Source organism: Pinus tabuliformis, chromosome 6, assembly GCF_031772625.1.
Source record: "Pinus tabuliformis cultivar Carrire ecotype Pingquan chromosome 6, CPIR1, whole genome shotgun sequence".
In the NCBI taxonomy this organism is placed as follows: Eukaryota; Viridiplantae; Streptophyta; class Pinopsida; order Pinales; family Pinaceae; genus Pinus; species Pinus tabuliformis.
Window position 1 is genome coordinate 997978820 of NC_142292.1, and position 21552 is coordinate 998000371.

A 21552-nucleotide genomic window follows, 5' to 3' on the forward strand; every position below is an offset into this window, starting at 1 on the left:
TCCTTTTTTACATCTAGTGTGGTGTCCATTTTTCGTCCCTTTTTGTGCCATGTTTGGTTACCTTCTTTGTGTCTAGTGTTACACCCTTTTTTACTTCTAGTTTAAAACCTTTTTTTTTGTCATTGTTTGCATCTTGCTTTGACGCCTAGTTTAACATCCAATTTTACTCTCAAATTTTCATCCATTGTTACACCACATTTACATCCACCTTTAGATTCTTGTTTAGAGTGTACTTTTCTTTCCATTTATGAATCCCCTTATGGGTTCATTTTACTAATTTCAATTACATAGTGAAATATATTACAATTTATAAATATTATTAAAGAAAATATAACAAATGAAATTAATAACCTAGAGTTTGTAAGGAAATTTAAGGGAAATTGACAACACTCATCCAAAAAATAGCAGTATCATCATATATAATAATTCTCCATCAGAAAATCATTAACAATTTTCAATATACATATATGACTATCAAATCAATACCTATCACAGATATCATTATTCCAAAGTAAATTCACAACATCCATCCAAAAATATTAATATCATGGTACATAGTGATTCTCCATCAAAAAACGTTGTCAAATTTCAGCGCATATATAAAGTAAAAATATAATATTAATAGTATCATCGTCATCTTTAATTGAATCATCTAAAATTCAAATGTGTGATTACCAAATCAAAATCATTCATGAATATCATCATTCTAAGGTAAATTCACAACATCCATCCAAAGATAGTAATATCATCATACATAATAATTCTCCATCAAAATAATGTTGATAATTTTCAATATATACATAAAGTAACAAGATAATATCATCATCAACTTTAATCAAATCAAGTATAATTCAATTTATGATAACCAAATCAAAATGTTTCATGGATATCATTATTCTAAGATAAATTCACACCATCCATCTAAAAATAGGAATTTCCAAAATCATCAATGTATCACTAGCTAGCACCACCAAGATCATAGTCAAGATCATCCTCATGATCATTAATGTGATCATCATTGTGACCATCCTAATCAGTTTCATCCACATCATCATCACCAACGCTATCACCATAATCGTCATCACCAACACTATCACCATCCTCATCATCATCGTCTCTTATATCTTATGTACGTTCAACATAGTTTGGATCATCATCTTCGGGGTCATTACCTATAACATTATTGAATATATATATGTTAGTATTAATTCCATAACACAATGCATATTTTGGTTACAATGCTAACCATAAAATGAGATAGGATATAATAACATATAATTGTACTAAAAAATAAAATCAAAATTTGGTTTAAGATATATTGGAGATCCAACTAAGATTACGTTTGTAATTCACATTAAGCAGTAGAAGAAATTTCTAATGCATATGAAGTAGGTACCCAATTGTTCTTCATATTCTATTGTGGATATTTCTTATAATGTCTATGCACCATTGTTAAATTAAAAGTTACTGGAAGCTTTTGTTCAAATTAAAATTGTAATTCGAAAGCACATAATCTTTTTCATCACAAATTATGAACATTCTGCACAATGGAATCATAACAAGACTTCATCACCATGATGCAAGTTATCATTATTGGGTTAAGAATCAAGATGAAAACAATCATGCCATTCGTAATTTGAAAGGCAAGCAATCGGCCTCAACTTCTACCATAAATTGGTAACTAATTCAGGTTATCATCAATCTCAACTAGCTTACATGATACAATAGTATCAACTTAGAGAAGTTGTAGGAATTCAAGAAAAGATGTCCATGGAAATAAAGGTCACCAACAACGCAATAGGCAAACCCTACATTAAATAGGTCACCATTCTAAATATTATACCATGCCATGTATGAAAGGTTATATCATAATTACAGATTATACAACTGTTTAAAAATGGTTTGTGAATATTACCAGCCTAGATCCATCTAACTCTGAATTTGTCATGTGTCGAAATGAATCAAATCCCTTGAAGTGAAGACATTTCCTCAAGTTCCACACTAAAAAAAAAAGGGTTTGTACATGAGAGATGAACCCATGATAGATTCAAAATTAGATGGATCTGAGCTAGTTTTACTAACAAAGTAGAGATATTGTCCATAAAAATATTTTGACATATCTATATATATATATAAACTAAAAACTAAAAAAATATACAATAACTTTAAAAAAATAATAAATATTATAACTACATATTGATATTGATATTATAAATATAACTATAACTAAAACTATATATAATAATTTTAAAAACATATATATAATAACTTTAAAAACATATTTTCATTAAATATGATAAAAGTCGTTCAGTTACTAAAAATTCACACACTAACTATATAACTACTCTCCCACATTTTTAATTTGCCACCACAAATTGTAACCATTTAAATGTTAGCATGCCGATTTAATTTCAAATAAAAAATTGAATACAACTTTAAACTACAAAACTGAAGAGATGGGAAAAAAATGCAACTAATCATTAAAATAATGATGCGAACAAAATAATCTGATCATGCAATATCTTTCCAGCGCATGATTATAACAATAATCCATTGCTTGATAGATTGCATGGATAACAAATCATTGATAGAGTGTTTTAATAGTAATTGATACATATTTTGATGTTTAATCTTTTGCACTATCTTTCCAGCGCATGATTATAACAATAATCCATTGCTTGAAAGATTGCATGGATAACAAATCATTGATAAAGTGTTTTAATAGTAATTGATACATATTTTGATGTTTAATCTTTTACATTAAATTTAACGAAGGACAACAATGGTGACGCAGCGAAAGTCGCATTTATCCACATTATGCAAATAAAATTGCATGTCACATTATGTCTCGGGAATTTTAATATTTCTGCTTAGTAAAACTCTCACAAGTCAAGGTTTAAGGTTCCTTTAATAAACTCTATGCGGAAACATTTCATTTAACTATCTCAAGTCGAAACTTTAATAAACCTTTGAGTGGAACCTTGTAAACCCTTCCATAATCTTTGGTTTAACACTCTTTAATTAAATGCTTAAGTGGAATCTATTTAATCATATATTAATCAAATTATACTCGTGGATTTCCTTACCATCCGATCCACAACAAACCTGACCAATCACCGTCAACCACGTGTCGCATAGATGATGTATTTACTTCAACACTTGACTTTTGTGCACTCCAAATCTCCACCGTCGATCTCATTCCTCAATTCGACGGTTATCACATCACCCACTCGCTAACTAGCTTGGCCAATCTTCACCGTCGATCAATCCCTCGTGATCCAATGCTATCGCGTCGTCCACTCACCAACTAGCCCAGATAATCTCCACTGTCGATGTGACCCATTTAATCGAACGACTATCGCACAATATCGTGCAGATACTTGCACGAACGATATTAGATTGAGAGCACGCAAGAAAAGTGGTTTTCTCGTGCTACATGTCACCCATTTAGGCTAATCGCGTGAATTTTATAAATACCATTTACAGCTTAGGGCGCGCGAGATACCGCTTACCCCTTGTGAAGACTACTCCATCCTTCTGTTAACACGTGGTTTTAATCTCCGCCATTCATCTTCCGTCAATATCATCCGTCGATCTGGCCGATCCAAAGGTTCCCGTTCTTTGTTATTTAATTCTTTCTATGTTGTTGATATTCAGTGTATGACTTAACTTCATTTTGCGCGTCTTAATCCTTGTCGTCTATCTCACACAATCTCGTCCGTTGATCTGACTGATCCAATGACTGTTTACTGCTACATTCTTCTATGATCACCGTGTATTAGTCTTCTCGCTTCTCTGTCTGTGTATTTGTTCTCGCCTTATGGTCTTCAACTGTTATGATCTCGATCTCCACTCTGTTACTTCATTTGTTCGCGCCTTTATGCTTCCTTCATAAATCCTTAAGTTTTAGGAAATCTTGCAGTTATACCTTCGCTGTAACATTGAAGGTTTTCTCCAATATTGTCTGTGTGCAAACTCGTAACACTCTTCTCTGCACTTCTTCTCTCTCAGATTCTTTTCGAATTCCCTGCACACTTATGTTATGCAAATACTCCAACTCGCACACAATTTATCATTCGATTACTCAATCCACAGTTGTACAATTCAAAATTAAATCTCTGTGTATATATAAACAAATAATTACATAACGAGTCTTCCTTGGGCCTAATATTCTAATCAATGACCCTTTCCTTTCTTACCCGTAGGCTTACAGTCAGACCCTATCTAATCTCTGAACTCTGACTAACTCTCTCTAACTCACTAACTAACTCTCTCTATGCCTTTTAGGCTTACATTTATACAAAAAGTTTTGTAACCCATTTCAGTTCAGATCCTTAATCTTTTGAACTAAATCCTGAATATCCTCTAAGTCCACTTTTGGCTCAACTAATCCCTAAGGATGCTTTCTAGTTCCACAAATCATAAAACTAATTCCTAATCTAAGATTTACAATTGTTTTCCAAATCTCTCAATCCTTATGGAATCAAAACTAGCCTAAATCTCTCATGTTCTCCAACATTCGAGAACATTTACAAATAGGCCTCACAATATCTAATTAATTCCTATTTTTAATATCTCTTATTAAAATCATTCAAAACTTTTATAATTACATTAATTTAATACTCAGGAAATCAATTTCCTTAAAACACAAGACCCCCTATGTCTACTAAAATATAATGAAATTACTGAGCTAAATGTTCCTCTATCAAATAGTCACGTTACTAATTATATAAACTTACATCTCCCTCATCCATAATGATTTGTATTAGAGAATCTCCCTAGTCCCTAGTGATTTGTCACGTTACTAATTACATAAACTTGCATCTCCCTAGTTCGTAGTAATTTGTATTAGAGAATCTCCCTAGTCCCTAGTGATTTGTATTAGAAAATTCTTTTTGCATTGTAATTATTATATGTATATGAGCATTGAACTACTTTCATATAGAAATAATAAAACAGTAAAATGAATAATTTTCCGTGGTTAACTTAAAATTTATTTGGTGTATTGTTTTATTTGTTTTTCAATCTATAATAAAACAATAGCAATTGACTAGACATCTCATTAATTATTATTCTTTTGAATTCATCCTATAATACACAAATTTTTATAAAAGAATAAAACACAAACAAATATGCTAACGTTCAGAAATTTTATTCATTTTAAAGTAGAACAAAGAACAAACAAAAGTTGAATAAATAGATAATGATACACGGACATAAACTGAAAATACGTGCAAAGGCAAAATAATATTCAACTCGATATTTAGTAGAAATGGAGTCAGTGCGAATCCAACGGCTGTGAATAAGGAAAATTATAATAGAATGAAACGGATCAAATCAGAGTAGCACTCGATTGTTGTTTTAATTGATTTTATTATTATTATTTATTTATTTGGTTTAAAGCAATTTTTTATTTTTATTTTTATTTTTTAAATTAACTAAAAATAATTTTATTATTTTTCAAAATTTAACATATGCATCTTTCGATACCATTATAATTCTTTCACACAAATATCAAAAAAATAATTTAAACAATTATTACCTCTCCACACAAACATAATTCCATCACAATTATTACCTCTCCACACAAACATAAACAATTATTGAATATCTTGTAATGTACCTTAACATAAGTGTACCTATTCCAAACTTACAATCTCTTTCACTGAACTCAGTGGGAACGTCCCATTATGAAAGCAAGCATTTTGCTTCACTGGATTCTCCCGTACTCCTCTTTTTTCGAACAGCACTTTAAAGTAAGTCCTTACACCGCCTCATTGGAACTTAAAAACTACTTGCTCCGTGGAACAATGAAACTATGTTTTAGATTGAAAAGTTTAATATATACTCACAAATATTGGTGGCATTCTAATTCTATTTTTCATAGCCTATCTTCCCTGGGATATATTGCCTTTCAAGTACCCGTGATAAAAAAGATCTCATTTCATGGATGACGCTGATGGAATTACAATACCTAAATTTATCATAAATATCATTTCAAAATGAAAAGAGTGAAAAAGTAACTTTCTTTAAATACTATTTAAAAAAAGAAAAAAAGAAAAATGAAACCAACCTTCACTTAAATGGATAGTTGATGATATTAAAATGGACGAAATGTTTCTACAAATTAATTAGAAAGAAATAAGTATTTTTTAATGGGGTTTTATGTTTAATCAAATTCTTAAAATTTAATAATTATTTTAAAAATATACATATTAATTTTATGTTGTTTTTATTATATATTTGGTATAAATTAATATATTTTTAATTTTTATTATGATATATTATTATAATAATAATTTAAAACTATAGTTTTAGTTAATTTAATTAGTTAGTTCGAGAAACGTGAAATCTTTGAAACTTGAAAGAGACATAACTTGGATGTTTATGAGCAAATCAAATTGTAACTTAGCTGGCTAGGTTTATATGGGATACAAAAATAAATAAAAAATATATTTTACAACTATAATATCTATGTTTATGAGCCAATCAAATTGTAACTTAGCCTGCTAGGTTCATCTCGGATACAAAAAATGAAAAATTTGTATTTTACAACTATAACTACTATGTTTATGAGCAAATCAAATTGTAACTTAGTATAAAATGAATTTTATGAAACATGAAAGATTTTCTATATAATAAATGTATTATTGCCTTTATTTGATATGGTCAAAATGGACGGAATCCACCCATAGTATTTACGGCGGTATTTGCGATCTTAAAGATAATATAAAATATGAATATGACTAACTTTATCTAAAACCTATATGGCTTATTGATTATAAATTATTTTCATTTCGTAATTATTATAGGTAGATTTATTATGGCTAAATAATAATATTAAGATACATTAAATTAAATTTTTTTATTATTGTAATTTTATATTAAAAGAGAGATTTTAGATTTTATGTTCTATATATATGATTATACAAAAAAATTGCAAGAGCACTACTAGAGGCTTGATGCTTGGGCGCCCATTCCTAATGATGTAAAAAATGAGAATGATTAACTTTCTCTAAAACTTATATCATTTATTAATTATAAATTATTTCCATTTCATAATTATTATATGTAAATTTATTATAACTTAATAATAATATTAAGATATATTAAATAAAATTTATTATCATTTCTATTTTATATTAAAAAATAAGTTTGAGATTTCATGTTCTATATATTATTATAGAAAAAAATTACATTGATACTTAGTAACACCCATCAAATTCCATAACTATTTCTTTTTTTCTTTTTTTTCTTTTTCTTTTACAAGAGTGGAAAAATCTATCAACTCAGGTGTCAAACCAACAGTGAGGACAACCGTCTCTGGTTGTTATCGGCGAATGTGGTTTGACTCATCACTGTTAAATAGGAAAACCAGGGCACCTGTGTTAACCCTGTTAAATAGGAAAACCAGGGCACCTGTTGGTGGTCCGTACGGGAGCAGGCTCTCACTCCTACTTTAAATAGGAAAACCAGGGCACCTGTTGGTGGTCCGTACGGGAGCAGGCTCTCACTCCTACTAGATGCCTCTGGGTCTTGGGCCGTTAACCTGTTTCCTTACGTCCGAGGAAGACAAGCTCTTAGCCAAGCAGAAGCAGTTTTACAGCATACTCCAGACCGAAAATTCCATAACTACTTATATAATATACCTTTTAAAAGCTTGTCCAGTTTATAATTATTATTATATTAAAATATTTCTCCGAAACAAAGAATATACAATAATCAGATTTATTTTTAATATTATACTTATATTTATAAAATATTAATATGTTATAAATTAAATAAATTATGAAAATATTAAAATAAATTATTTAAAATTATTAATTAAAAACAATTATTTGATACTAAATAATTCTACCATTCTCATTTACGAATGTCATAGTAGTTTCAGAATTCATCAAGGAATATAGTAAGATGTATTTATCGTGAAATGATTAAAAATTAATAATGATACTTAAAATTTTTAAATATAAAATAGAATTAACTGAAGCAAAAGCCCGTGATTGAGATTTGAATGTCATAGTAGTTTCAGAATTCATCAAGGAATATAGTAAGATGTATTTATCGTGAAATGACTAAAAACTAGCATTTGCACCTTATGTTGCAAAGGAAACGCCGTAAGGCATAGAGTGGGGAAGAACATCATAAAGTGGGGAAGAATAGAGACATGTATAGAGTGGGGAAGAATAGGGACATGTGAATGGACATTGTTGAAAGCAAGGGTGGATGATAATGAGTTACAATTGCAATAGTTAGTTATGTGTATTTTGAAAATGAATATTTTGTAAATAATAATAGGTTGTGGAAGAATTTATAAAAAGTAAGCCATCAACTACACAATTGATATCTACAGAAATAGAAGGCTAGAAAACAAGAATTTTAATTTATAAGATACAATTTACATGGTTGATCAACATGTAGAAACCCCTTGTGTCATCGCTCTGTCCAAGTGGGGAATAATAATATGACAGTGGAATCACTATTGTGAATATGCAGAGACATAATACTATGGCATGCTTATAGATCGTTGTTGGCTGAATGACTTGCAATTGGCTTTCAAGCTACTGGTTCACCATAAGTTGGATCTACAAAATATTAGTTGGATCTAAAGAACAAATAAAGCTAGGATAAAAGGTCCAAATTTATGAAATTATTAGTTTCTTCCTTCCCCACCTTTCCATTGTTGTTATTATTATTATAATACTAATAATATTATTATTATCATTACCAGATAGCTCCCTGGATGCCATCAAACATTTAATATTAATTTTATTAGAACAAATCAAGGTACGGATTGAAAGCTAAAATTTCTGAAATTATTAGTTTCTTCCTTCCCCTCTTTTTCGCTCTTAGCACTATGACACTTCCTTTCACATCCTACAGTGGATTGAACTTGCAAGAAAGTTCGAGGTGAACCCTATACCTTTGCCTCTTCTATTCATTTTTGTACAAAAGGAGGTATATACATCTTCAGTTCATATTTCTAGCCATTATCAACACCCAATACATGCTTTTGTATACAGGGAATTAAATTTTCATCATGTTTGAACTCAAATATTTGCCTTCCAAGGCTGGCTAAAATGGTTGTTGGGCTGAGGGCCTCCACTGCAAATATTTTTGTTGACAATGGCCATTACAGAGAGTTTATTTTCAAGCATTTTCAAGTGGCTTCTGTGGATGAAGAAAGTGCAGCAGTAGTTCTAGTAAGTTGATCATTCTATACAAGAAATTCCCATCTGAAGCCCTGAGTAGGCTATGAGTGAGACTTTTTGCCTCTACATAAGAGTTCATTAGATAATGTGTTCTACAAACCCCTCTCACATACTCAACTGCATGACTGCCCTATTCAAGAAGCCAGTTATTCCAATAAGCAATGAAAATCACCTATACAATTTACCAATTACAACAACAACCAACCAACAAAAAAAAAATGTACTCAGCACACTAAGGCAACAAACTGGTCAAGTAATAATCCTCAAAAGGGCCAATATACTAGGACTCTCCATTCAACTAGGTATTACCACCTATATTTTATCTTGATTTAAGTATATTTCCAGTAACAATTCACCAAATTGTAGTCAGCCTATGTGATGAAACAATATCACCAAAAGTTCAAACTACGCATGTTACCAATAAAACTGTTGGCTAAACCTATAAACAATCTTAATCATCCACTTCTACCAGCCTTTTTAGTATTAGGCTTTTAACAACATGTGTGTGATTAAGTTGTTTCTCATCTTTTATCAGCTACCACGTTTGACAGAAAAGAATTACAAATTTCCTACCTCCACTATCTAACAGATTTGCTAATTTCTGAATCATTCAAAACTTGAACAGGACCAATATATTGAAATGACACCATGAGAGCCTCAGAGCTTATGCCTCCATTTATAAGCTATCTTAACTAAGCCATTTCTTTTGGTAATCCAAATAACAAAAAAACCATTCCATTTCTTGCCTTTAAAACAGATATTTTCATCCAACAACTTCTAGTGGCACGCAGAGGCAGATTCATTGAATTTTACAATTCATGCCAGTCTTTGTATGCAGAGGCAGATTCATTGAAATCAGATATTTCTTTCAGCAAAATATAACAATGTGATGAATATGTTGGCAACGATTAAATGATCCCTCGTCCACTGCAACGAGGAGAAAATGATTCAATAACTATTCGAAGGCGCTACATGTACAAATGTAGTACATTGTTTTCTTCTGCCAAAGCTGCATTTATGGTTGTGATTATCATAGTCTTGTTAGGCATTGAAGTTTTTTCTAGATCACTCCCTAAATCAAAGGCAATTACAGATGAATTCAACTCTGAACTCTGCAAGAGATTGGCTCTTAATTGAACCGTAATAGCTATGGAAATTTATTTATAAAAGGTATGCCATCAACTACACAATTGATATCTACAAAAATAGAAGGCTAGAAAACAAGAATTATAATTTATAAGATCCAATTTACATGGTTGGTCAACATGTAAAAACCCCCTCCACTACAAATATTTTTATTAGCAATGGCCCTTATAGAGAGTTTATTTTCAAGCATTTTCAAGTGGCTTCTGTTGATGAAGAAAGTGCAGTAGTAGTTCTAGTAAGTTGATCAGTCTATAAAAGAAATTCCCATCTGAAGCCCTGAGTAGGCTATGAGTGAGACTTTTTGCCTCTACATAAGAGTTCATTAGATAATGCGTTCTACAAACCCCTCTGACATACTCAACTGCATGATTGCCCTATTCAAGAGCCAACTATTCCAATAAGCATGCGAATGAATATCACCTATACAATTTACCAATTACAACAACAACCAACCAACAAAAAAAAAAAAAAAATGTACTTAGTAATAATCCTCAAAAGGGCCAATATACTGGGACTCTCCATTCAACTAGGTATTACCACCTATATTTTATCTTGATTTAAGTATATTTCCAGTAACAATTCACCAAACCGTAGTCAGCCTATGTGATGAAACAATATCACCAAAAGTTCAAACTAAGCATGTTACCAATAAATCTGTTGGCTAAACCTATAAACAATCTTAATCATCCACTTCTACCTGCCTTCTTAGTATTAGGCCTTTACCAACAGGTGTGTGATTAAGTTGTTTCTCATCTTTTATTAGCTACCAGGTTTGACAGAAAAGAAGTGCAAATTTCCTGCCTCCACTATCTAACATATCTACTAATTTCTAAATCATTCAAAACTTGAACAGGGCCAATATATTGAAATAACATTTCATTTGCTCGAAATTGTTTCAATCTATGATTGTTTATATAATCGTCTTACAACTTGTATATTTTTATAGAGGAGTGTGGTTTCCTAGCATGCTTATGTATGAAATTAGGTCCAAGATAAATGGCAAGAATTTGATTGATTTTAACGTTTGAGAATTTTCAAAGAATTTCAGGTTCAGCGAAATAAAATACTTAGCTTGTTGCTTGTCTACTTTACAGTTTCCAGCAACAAACAGAATTTGCTTTTATACTGGAGTCTAGCCTTGAACTCTTAAATAGAACTCTACACATGTATCCTTTCTATTAAGAGTGCTGATTTTTCTCTGTTCATTTTCTTTTCGACTGTGACTAATGCTTGTTCAAAACAATGTTGTCAGACTCTTTTCGGACTCCTGAATCTTGCCAAGTCCACTGAGTCGCCGCTGAAAAGAGTAACTTGTAGACACTCTTCGGTCATAATCCCCACTTGCCAGACTCCTCTGAAACTTGCCAACACATATTCTGAGTATTTTTTTTTCTCTTTGCCAAGCCTAAAAGATTCTGCTGAGTCTTCCTGAGTCACAGCCCAGCCGAGTCTTAGATGAGTCCAAGTCTAACAACATTGGTTTGAAACAATTTCTTTTTCAAGTCAGGTCAGCACATCTTCCTGTCCTTCCCACAATATTTACGTATGTGTCCATGTGTGTAGGATGTGTATGTGGATCTATTGCCCACTTTATTTCGCTTGAGTGAATCAATCATTGTTAAGATGAACTTTACAACAAACCAGTTTGTAAGTGAGGTGTCATGAACATACCTCTCCACAAAAAAGCTGAACTCTTGTGCAATACAAAAGTTGTTTCATCTATGGAATGAAAATTTTGTTTGATACTACCAGATTCAAAATGGATCGAGAGAAGTTTTTGTCCAATGTTTATTGAGAGTAAAATTAGTCTTTTAACTAGATGTTTGGTATAGGCAATTGTTAAAAATGGTCAACTAAGGTCAAATTCCACTGTGGACGGCTCCTTTGTATGAGATGATGATGGCATTGGATTCCTCTTCTCGAGAGGACCAATTTCGACCTAAAGCACGATGGATTCTGACAGGCAGAAATGTATATGTGAAGTCAAGCCCACAATGTTGGTTTTGGTCAAGGTCAGCCCCACAGTCATGTAGGCTCATGAAGCCCAAAAGACATGACCTTTGACACACATTGAATTGTATAAATATAAGATGAGTTCACTCCATTTTGGCATCATCACACATGATTCTCTCTTTCCTCTCATGATGGATTCGACTTTCTTTGAGAAACTATCTCTCTCCCATACGTGCAAATTTTTGGAGGACAGATTTCCTGTGATTTTCTGCAGTTGACTTTTCTAGTACACAGAGCAGCATTGACCAGGCACTTTGCCCAACTGTTTGACTGCGACTTTGATGGATTATTACTCTGGATTGGGTAATTTAATGCATATTACCCATTTAATGCAGTAATTTAATTTTTTTAGGTACTTTTTATATGCTATTTGTGGAGGTAATATTTCATTGTTCTTACAATAGGAAAGTCCTCCTTCAGCAGCTAAACCACGTGTCATGATAAGAAGTCAATGAAGAGTTTTGTTTTAAGAATTTGTTGATCTAAGTCCAATCTTCTCATTGGATAAAGCAGTCAACAGTATGTTTGAAGATATGATCCCTTTGGCACCTCTGCATCAGTATTCTAAAGCTAGCAGTCCTTCCATCGAGTCACCTGTGCTCACATAAATTCAAGTCTTGTAAATAAAGATGTCCAACAAGCAAATTTGTTGAGGATCAAATAAGTGACTCTAGGGATACATATATTTATTTGGATTTGATCAATGAATTAAAGAGAGCCCTATGGAGCAATGAAGAATCGAGTTGTTGGCCTAGTTCTCTGAACCATTAAGAAGGAGCCAAGTGTTCCTATTGTTCTAAGTACAAGAAACAATAAAGGTCTGCTATGCAATGGAGCTATCTCTCTTTTACATTCTGGGCATAGGTATGCTTTTGAATAAGTCTTTTGAAAAGAACTTTATTCTCCTAAGAGGCCAATAAAAGTGCAAGAACAAAAGAATATGCCAAAGGTCATTTCATGAAGCCAACCTTGGAGAAAGGATTACTCTGTTCTCGATCTTGTGGTATGGAGGCAGAAATGTTATGGCTCGATGAACTCTGTCTTATATTCTCTCTCGCTTTTCAATTCAGACAGTGAATCCGACCTATTCATGCCTCTTTGTTCTCTAATTTATTGAAGAGAAAAAGTTTTGTTAATGTCGATTGTTTTATCTAAGAAGATGCCTACTTGTTCCTTGTGCTTGTAATAAGGCCAAGAAGCCTATGTCACATAAAGCACTGCTATATACTATCATGCTCTGTGAATTTGGCCGACTAGTATAGGTCATTGGGGCTGTGATATCTTGATCTTCGGTCTATAAGAGAAGAAAGGTGGTGGACTTCTCATTCCACATATTTGTAAGGAAGTGGAGAATCTTTTAAAGGACAGTTCTAAGGCCCTTCATAATTTAAGGAAGTCGAGATTTTGTATGCATATATTTGCAAGCCTTGAAAAGACAATCAATGGGCATCCTATGTCATCTATATTAGTAAAATCAAGGAACCCTATTTTGTGTATTGAATAAGAGGCCAAGTCCTTATTACTGTTACAAGCACACACACACACACACACACACACACACACACACACATATATATATATATATAAGTGTTAAAAGCCTGTTCCATTCAAGCCAACTTGCAAATCAATAAGGAATATATATTCATGTCTTTGAAACCTTCATAAGAGGTGCCCTGAAGCCAATAAAAATAGAGGATGTAGTTATGAGAAGGGATGGTCCCTTTAGACATCAATCTGAAAATGACTTTTGAAGAATAGTAAAAGCCCTCGATAATGCCATTATCTAGCAGTTGATGTGATTTTGTTGAGAAGGTTTAGTGGCAGCCCTCCATGTGATCCTATTTTTGTCTAGCAGCTGAAGCAAAGGAAGTTCATCCAAGAAAAGTATGCAGCTCCTTTGTGTTGGCACCATTGGATAAGGGTGACACTACCCTTGGAAGTCTGGAAGATAGAAGAAGTGTGAGGCACTCTGGAGCAGACCCCTGTAGCAGCCTGTAGGAACATAAAATCAGAGGTATGGTATCTCTCAAGGTGCCTCATGAAGAACACATTGGAAGAAGGATGTGCATGGCTGATCCTATGTCTTGGCGAGCACGATGAGCAGAGGAAACTGTGAGGACCCTGATTTTGGCATCTTGACTAGGTCATTGGGCATTTTATGGCCAATTTTCGAAGTACTGCATTTGCATTTTTGCTCAGCTTGCTTGGGCTATATTTAGTAATCATCACAGTTAATGCAAGTTGTAACTCTATGTCCTAGTCATCTTACCTCCCTATACCTACATATGATTAATGCATTCACACTGTTTTGACACACATGAAGGGAATTGGAGTGTTGATAGGTGTTGTAGTTCCTGACATCAGACGGATTGGATTAGTAGCATCTATTGTTTTTCTTGCCTTCATGATCACAAAAGGCTTTTACATTTAGGTATATGTTTATGTTTACTTTGGAACAAGTTCTTTCAGTCTGGGCTTATAATATTTGTGTTGTTTCAAACTTACCAACAAACAATGTCATGGTCTTGTAATCAACAACAACATACATGTTTCCAGAGCACAAGCGTCAAAAAATTCCATACAAACTGCATGAGTGTAACCGTCAAGTTCTTAGGTTCTTGGTTGAAATAGGATCGTTAAATTACGTTTGTATAAGCTGATGGTGAGGATTTTTGAACAATCACATTGACAAAAGAGAAACGTAAATGTGGGTTGAAGTAGGATAACTGCATAAGAATCTGTCTAACTTAACTTCAAACAATTGATTCTACCAATATAATATGACCTAGGATGTTGGGACTGTTGAGCTCTTATTGTTGATACATTTCACAACCTTGTCAGAATGTCTTATCTGGCGGAGCAAAGAGCAAGCGCAATCTGCATGGCACAATATACCATTATATTGTTATTACCATTATATTTTTTCTGGGAGGTCTGGAAATGGAGAAATAAAATCATCTTCAACAACCACCAGATTTCTGAACTGCGGGTTTTGGAAAACATAAAACTGGCCCGGCCCACACTACTGGTTCATATCTGCATACCGGGCCAAAGGTTTCTTCTTGCAAATCCACCCCTACAGTGGTTTTCCCGGCTGCCTATTTTGATGGAGCATCGCAAAGACATATTTGCGGATGTGGTTTCTGGATTGCCTTCTAGCTGGATCCGGAATTCTGGATACATTGGGGTGCTGGCCATGGCACGAACACTTAAGCTGAAGTAATGTCACTCTAAGGTTTACTTTGGTTCACAAAATTTTTGAACATCCCAATATTACACATATATGAGGACTTGGACGGGCACATATCTATCAAACCACTCTTCAAGGCTGGCTCTTCCAAGTACAACAACTCTGGACTTATTATCCGTGTTCATCTATTGCATACATAGGAAGAGAGCATAACCATTTTACACTCTTCAAGACTGGCTCTTCCAAGTACAACAACTCTGGACTTATTATCCGGGTTCATCTATTGAACACATACAAAGAGAGCATAACCATTTTACAGGCAGACTCTCGAAAAAAGGACTTCATGCTGAAGCAGACGTACTGCACATTGAGATTAAGATGGAAGGACAAATTCTAGACGCCGGGGTGATGACTTTCTCTGAATAGAACTATTTCTTTGCAGGAATTCTCATATGAACAAGATGAACTTTGCCGGGATACAACATGTTGGACATCCTATCAACCCATTTTGTGTTTTTGATTTGTACATATTACTTTTCCTATGCTTGGTTTGCTGATTCACTTGTCTTCATTATGCCTGCACAATACTGGTTATGATAGTCTATACTTCTGGATTTGCCAGAATAGTTTTGACTGGAACAGAAAGATGATATTTGATGTATTTTATTACATCTATATGTTGATCTCATATCACGTGTTTGTAAAATTTCTTTTTGATGAATATATCGCTTTTTCCATACTGAAAAATAAAATTAGAGACAACCTTGTATGAAGCAACATGGTCTTATGTAATTTGTTCAGCTTAATTTGACGGTGCACGTGCTTTTTGTAAATTAACAGCTTGTCTATGGCAAATGTGAAGTACATTGAAAACCTGTCAGTTTGTCAATTTGCAAAGAGTTAAAAGTATATCCTTTACTGAATCATGATAATAATTAATTTCTTGGTATATGTATTACCAACTAATTCATAATGGTGTTGGATTGTAAGCAAGGGTAGTCCCTACAGATTTGATGGGAGATCGAGAAGACTATACAAATAGTTAACCCAGAAGATCTCACGCAAGGTTACATATTGAAAAAAAAATATATCCTATCTAGCTAGACTACAACGGATCTGTGACTGCTGCATGTATGGACGGTTCTCTGAGAGGCAGAAGCACATCCATCACTGCATTCGTCAAAGAAGCAAAGCCATTACTGTATTCATCAAATAATATGTTTAGACCAAAAATATCAAATAATATGTTTAGACCAAAAATGAGAATGGATCAATGGAGAAGTATGAACTTAAGCCAAGATTTTCTGAAAAAATCATATAGAAATTTTAGGGTCGATAATTTTCGAATCTCTATCGAGGTTCATTATAGGACATGGTGGAGATTTATTATATGATGGTGATAAACCTTGATAAAGATTTATTATATGATGGTGATAAACCTTGATAAAGATTTATTATATGATGGTGATAAACCTTGATAAAAGTTCGAAACGCGTCACCCTAAAATTTTCCATGTGATTTCAAATTTTGACAAATCAGAAATCAGAAATATGAACTTATTTGTTCAGTAAAATTACATTACACATAAATCTTTTCGCATTAAGCAAGATATTTTAATTATCTACAGAGACAGGGACTAACTGCCTTGCAGCTATCCGCCTTGTTCATTTTGGTTAAGATTACAAATCTGTGAAGGTTGTATTCGGTGAGCAGTGAACAATGTGGCCACTGGACCACGATTGTGATTATTAAATGTTGTTATATTTACTACTCGCTTTCTTCACTGAAGCTTTCTCCCAAGTTTTCTTCACTGAAACCTTCTCCCAATCGTTGGCGCAGCTGCTCGAATACTCCCACACTACATTGTAGTTTGGGACATCCAGACACATCAAGCTTCACCAACGATCTCAAGTGCTCAAATTTGGGCAGCACCTGTAAATTGGAACACCGGCGCAGCTTAAGAATTTGGAAGCCCTTTAGATCCCCAACTGAGTCTGGGAGCATTTGCAGAGCACGACACCCTTCTAGGTCAAGACTTTGGAGAACCGTCACCTTCCCAACCGAGTCTGGCAGCATTCGTAGAGCGCAGCACTCGCCTAGGACAAGACTTCGAAGGCCCGCCAGAATCCCAACTGAGTCTGGGAGAATTTGTAGAGCACGGCACCTACTAAACATGGCCATTGAATTTCAGCCCTTGACCATTACAGACGAACCATCCACATTTTTTCAAAAATCAATGAAAACCATGGCACGGTAGAAAATCCAGAAATTCAAATTGCAGATCTTTTTTATATATTAATATGAATATGAAAATCTTGGAGCCCTAAATCAAACCCAGATACATGAACCATACACTGAAAGTGGCAAATATCTTAAAAACAGGCAAGGGCATCATATATATTCCCATGATTGAAAATTAAAAATTTCTCAAATAGAAGTACTGTAAAAGCCACCAAGCTAAACTTTACCTTCTGAGCATCTTTGAAAAGTTTCCTGATAAACAAAATCAAAAGTGTTTCAATTTCAGATCTCTCACATGTTTCTGCAGTTTCTTCTCAGAACCCTCACCTAATCATAGAGTACAAATTCCAGCAGCTGTGTGGGAATCCAATTGCTTAAGACATGCATAGAATGAACAATGTCCAAAGTATTTTCAAAGAATGGCAGCGTCTGTGTTATAGTGATATACATGAGAATAACCCCTCTGGAGGCAATGAAACTGTTGAAGGTAGAAGTCGTAATAATTGTTACATTCCGCTCCCTCATTCTCACGGCGAAAGTTCCTGTTCCTCCTCCGATGTCCAACCCAATTCGAATTGTCTTCTTCTTCAGGGGCTTTTCGCACAGGAAGTTGCAACTTCTTCCTGAAGCTCAGCAGTGAGCCCACAGATGTCAAGTGAAAAACATTTTTTATTTTATTAAATCAGACAACTAATCAGATGGTTGATTTTTGTTCAATCGTCTAACAAAAAATCTAACCGATCTAACGGCTACGATTATGACAGAAAGGCATTTGGGGGAAGAGAAACGCCTTAGGGCGTAATTATTTAGGTTGGAGGATGTGGTTTAAAGATTAAGTACGGCGTAATTATTTAGGTTGGAGGATGTGGTTTAAAGATTAAGTAGGGCGCCCTTAAAAGTACACGGTAAAATCTTGAATTATCGCAATTTGATCCATTCTACCATCATCTTCAGCAAACTGAAGTCGTAGGAAATTCAAGGGAAAGAGAGTTATTCCGAGAACACGCGGGGTGTTCAACGAAAATAATTGACAATTGAATTTGTCACCTGACGTAAGGCTGAAAATTTTGACTTCACAGCCATCAGGCTTGCTCGATATAAAATAAGTTACTCTCCTTTCAAGATGGTTGGAACTCTCGGTGATGAAGCCCATGACAAACAAACCTAGTTGATTTCATGGAAGAAATATTAAATTTATTAAATTTATTGTTGAAGATGCAAGTCAGATAGTTCACAGCTTTGAAGGGATTGAAGTTTTTTGCTCAACCAGTGCTCTCAGATGTTTTCTGAGAATTTTTCCAGACTCAGTTCGCGGAATGGAAACCACAAACGCCACTCTTCTTATCTTCTTGTATGGAGCCACCTAATTCCATCACACCCACATTGATACAAATGCCATATTACTTGCAGAAGATAGAGAGGTTCCTAAGTAAACCAAAAACCACATAAAACTCTAGAAACAAACAAATGAAACAATCAATAAATCACCTGTCTTCCAATAAATTCAATCACATCCTCTTCTGTTAGATTGCTTTGAGGCTTCCTCGCTATAAATGCCATAGGAACTTCACCTGCTTCTTCATCTGGATATCTGCCAACACATTCCCCAACCACTGTCAATATACACAAAATATAGGCTGGTATAAGAACAATATAGAGCGATGCAAAATAATGATTTATATTCTCCTTTTAGTCAATTGATTCACATTTTTGCTAATAGCTGAATCAGAATCCCCTCTCCAGACAAAATAATATTAAAACAATTTAAAACAAAACAAACTCTTCAAAATAAAATTCCCATAACATTTAACTTCAAAACAAATAATCATAAAATCACATTAAACTTCAAATAAATAATGATAATAAATCCCAGTTACTTTTTAGAATGGAATATATAAAATATCTAATTTAATTTAAATCTATATCCAATATAGAATATGATCACTACAGATCTGACTTCCTCCCTCCCAATCAAGAACAATGCCAAACCGCTCCACCAATTTGATAAATATGGGCTTTTGACGGTTTTAAAACAATAGGCTAGATCAGGGTACGATGTAGAAAGCGACACCAACTTTGTGAATCTTGGTTTTTTACAAAAGTGTCAAACCGAAGCATACCAGTACTGGTTAAAACTATAAACAATCGGAAAGATGGCAGACCGTGACTGACCTGTGAAATTCCAATTCCAGGGAAACGGCTCCTGAAGGCTTCCATTTGTTCTCTGCCCATGGACGCCCCACCTACTATAACCTCCTTGAGAGAACTCAGATCGTATTTTTGGTCAACGTCGGGCAACTTGGAGAGCCGAATGAAAATAGCAGGAACAGCAGGCAGGTGCGTTACTCCGTATCTCTGAATGGCCATCAGCATTCCCTCCATTGTAAATTTGGGCAAAATGACAACAGTTGCCCCTATTGCCATGAGCCCACAGACAAAAGTATTGAAGCCATACATATGAAACAACGGAATGAAACACAGATACACGTCCTTGCATGACCCCATAAGAGTACATAGGACGGAGGTCATGGCAATAAGGTTTCTGTGCGTCGATACCACCCCTTTGCTCCGGCCTGTGGTGCCCGATGAATAAAGCACCACTGCTGTAGAATCCTGACAGATTTTCATTGGAGGTTTGTTAGCTGGATCTGAGTCTAATAGACGAGACAGAGACGAGATCACAGGGGGATCATATTTACCGGATTGTTCATGGGTTCCAATCATAACAATTCTCACATTCAAATTGTTGAACTTGTGGAGGAGATGGGGAGTAGTGAACACAAGAACGGGCATTGAATCCTCGATCTGTTTCTGTAGCTCTGAGGAAGTGTACAGCGGATTTGCAGTGCTCACGACTGCGCCGATTGACATTATCCCCATTGAGAGTGCAGGGAATTGCAGGAAATTAGGCGATACGATCAATACAATGTCTCCGTGTTGGACGCCCAATTGATGCAATCCGGCTGCAACCGCAATCAGGGCAGGGGTCTTTTCGCATGCTCTCAGGAAGTTGCAACTTCTTCTTGAAGCTCAGCCGTGAGCACACAGATGTCAAGTGAAAGGTGAAACGTTTTTTCAAGGTTTTTAATATTTTAAAACATTTTTTATTTTATTAAATCAGACAGCTAATCAGACGGTTGATTTTTGTTCAATCGTCTAACAAAAGATCTAACGGCTACGATTAGGACAGAAAAGCATTTGGGGGAGTTCACTTCAGAGGGAAACGCCTTACGGCGTAATTAATAATGATACTTACAAATTTTAAATATAAAATAGAATTAACTGAGGCAAAAGCCCGTGATTGAGATTTTAAATTTTTAAATTAAAAATAAAATTTATTAATGTATAGATAAATTATAATTATTTATTTTATTTGTGGGTTTGGAAATAATTATATAAGAATGAAGAATTTTTTTTAATGGTACGGAGTATTTCATCATTTATTAATTTTATTATATGTTTTGAAATTGAAAGTATGGAATCATTTTAACAATATTTTTGAATATTTCTGGGTTTGGGTGAGAAATGAGGGCGACCAAATGCTGGGTGATCCTCCCATCCCATAACTTCATAAAAAAATTAAGAGGGGATGGGTTGGCTAGCTCTCCACATATAAAAGAATGCAAACTTTCAATTGTGGAGTTATGAATATGGTAAGTTTAGTTTTTTTATTCATCTATGTTTCTAATGTATTTTTGTTGTAGTTTTTATGGTGTTATTTTGTGCCTCCCTCATCGTAGGTGGGTTTTC

General features: G+C 34.0%; 1 protein-coding gene across 1 annotated transcript; it reads right to left on the bottom strand.

Moving 5' to 3' along the window:
- Nucleotides 1-18918: 18918 nt before the first annotated feature.
- Nucleotides 18919-20831, bottom strand: LOC149262361 (beta-phenylalanine coenzyme A ligase-like). Its single transcript, XM_089384246.1, has 2 exons — nucleotides 19975-20831; nucleotides 18919-19393 (listed from the first exon to the last, which is right to left on the bottom strand). The coding sequence occupies exons 1-2, from the start codon at nucleotides 20680-20682 to the stop codon at nucleotides 19382-19384; spliced, it is 720 nt and encodes a 239-aa protein (XP_089240372.1). The 5' UTR covers nucleotides 20683-20831; the 3' UTR covers nucleotides 18919-19381.
- Between the last annotated feature and the right edge of the window lie 721 nt (nucleotides 20832-21552).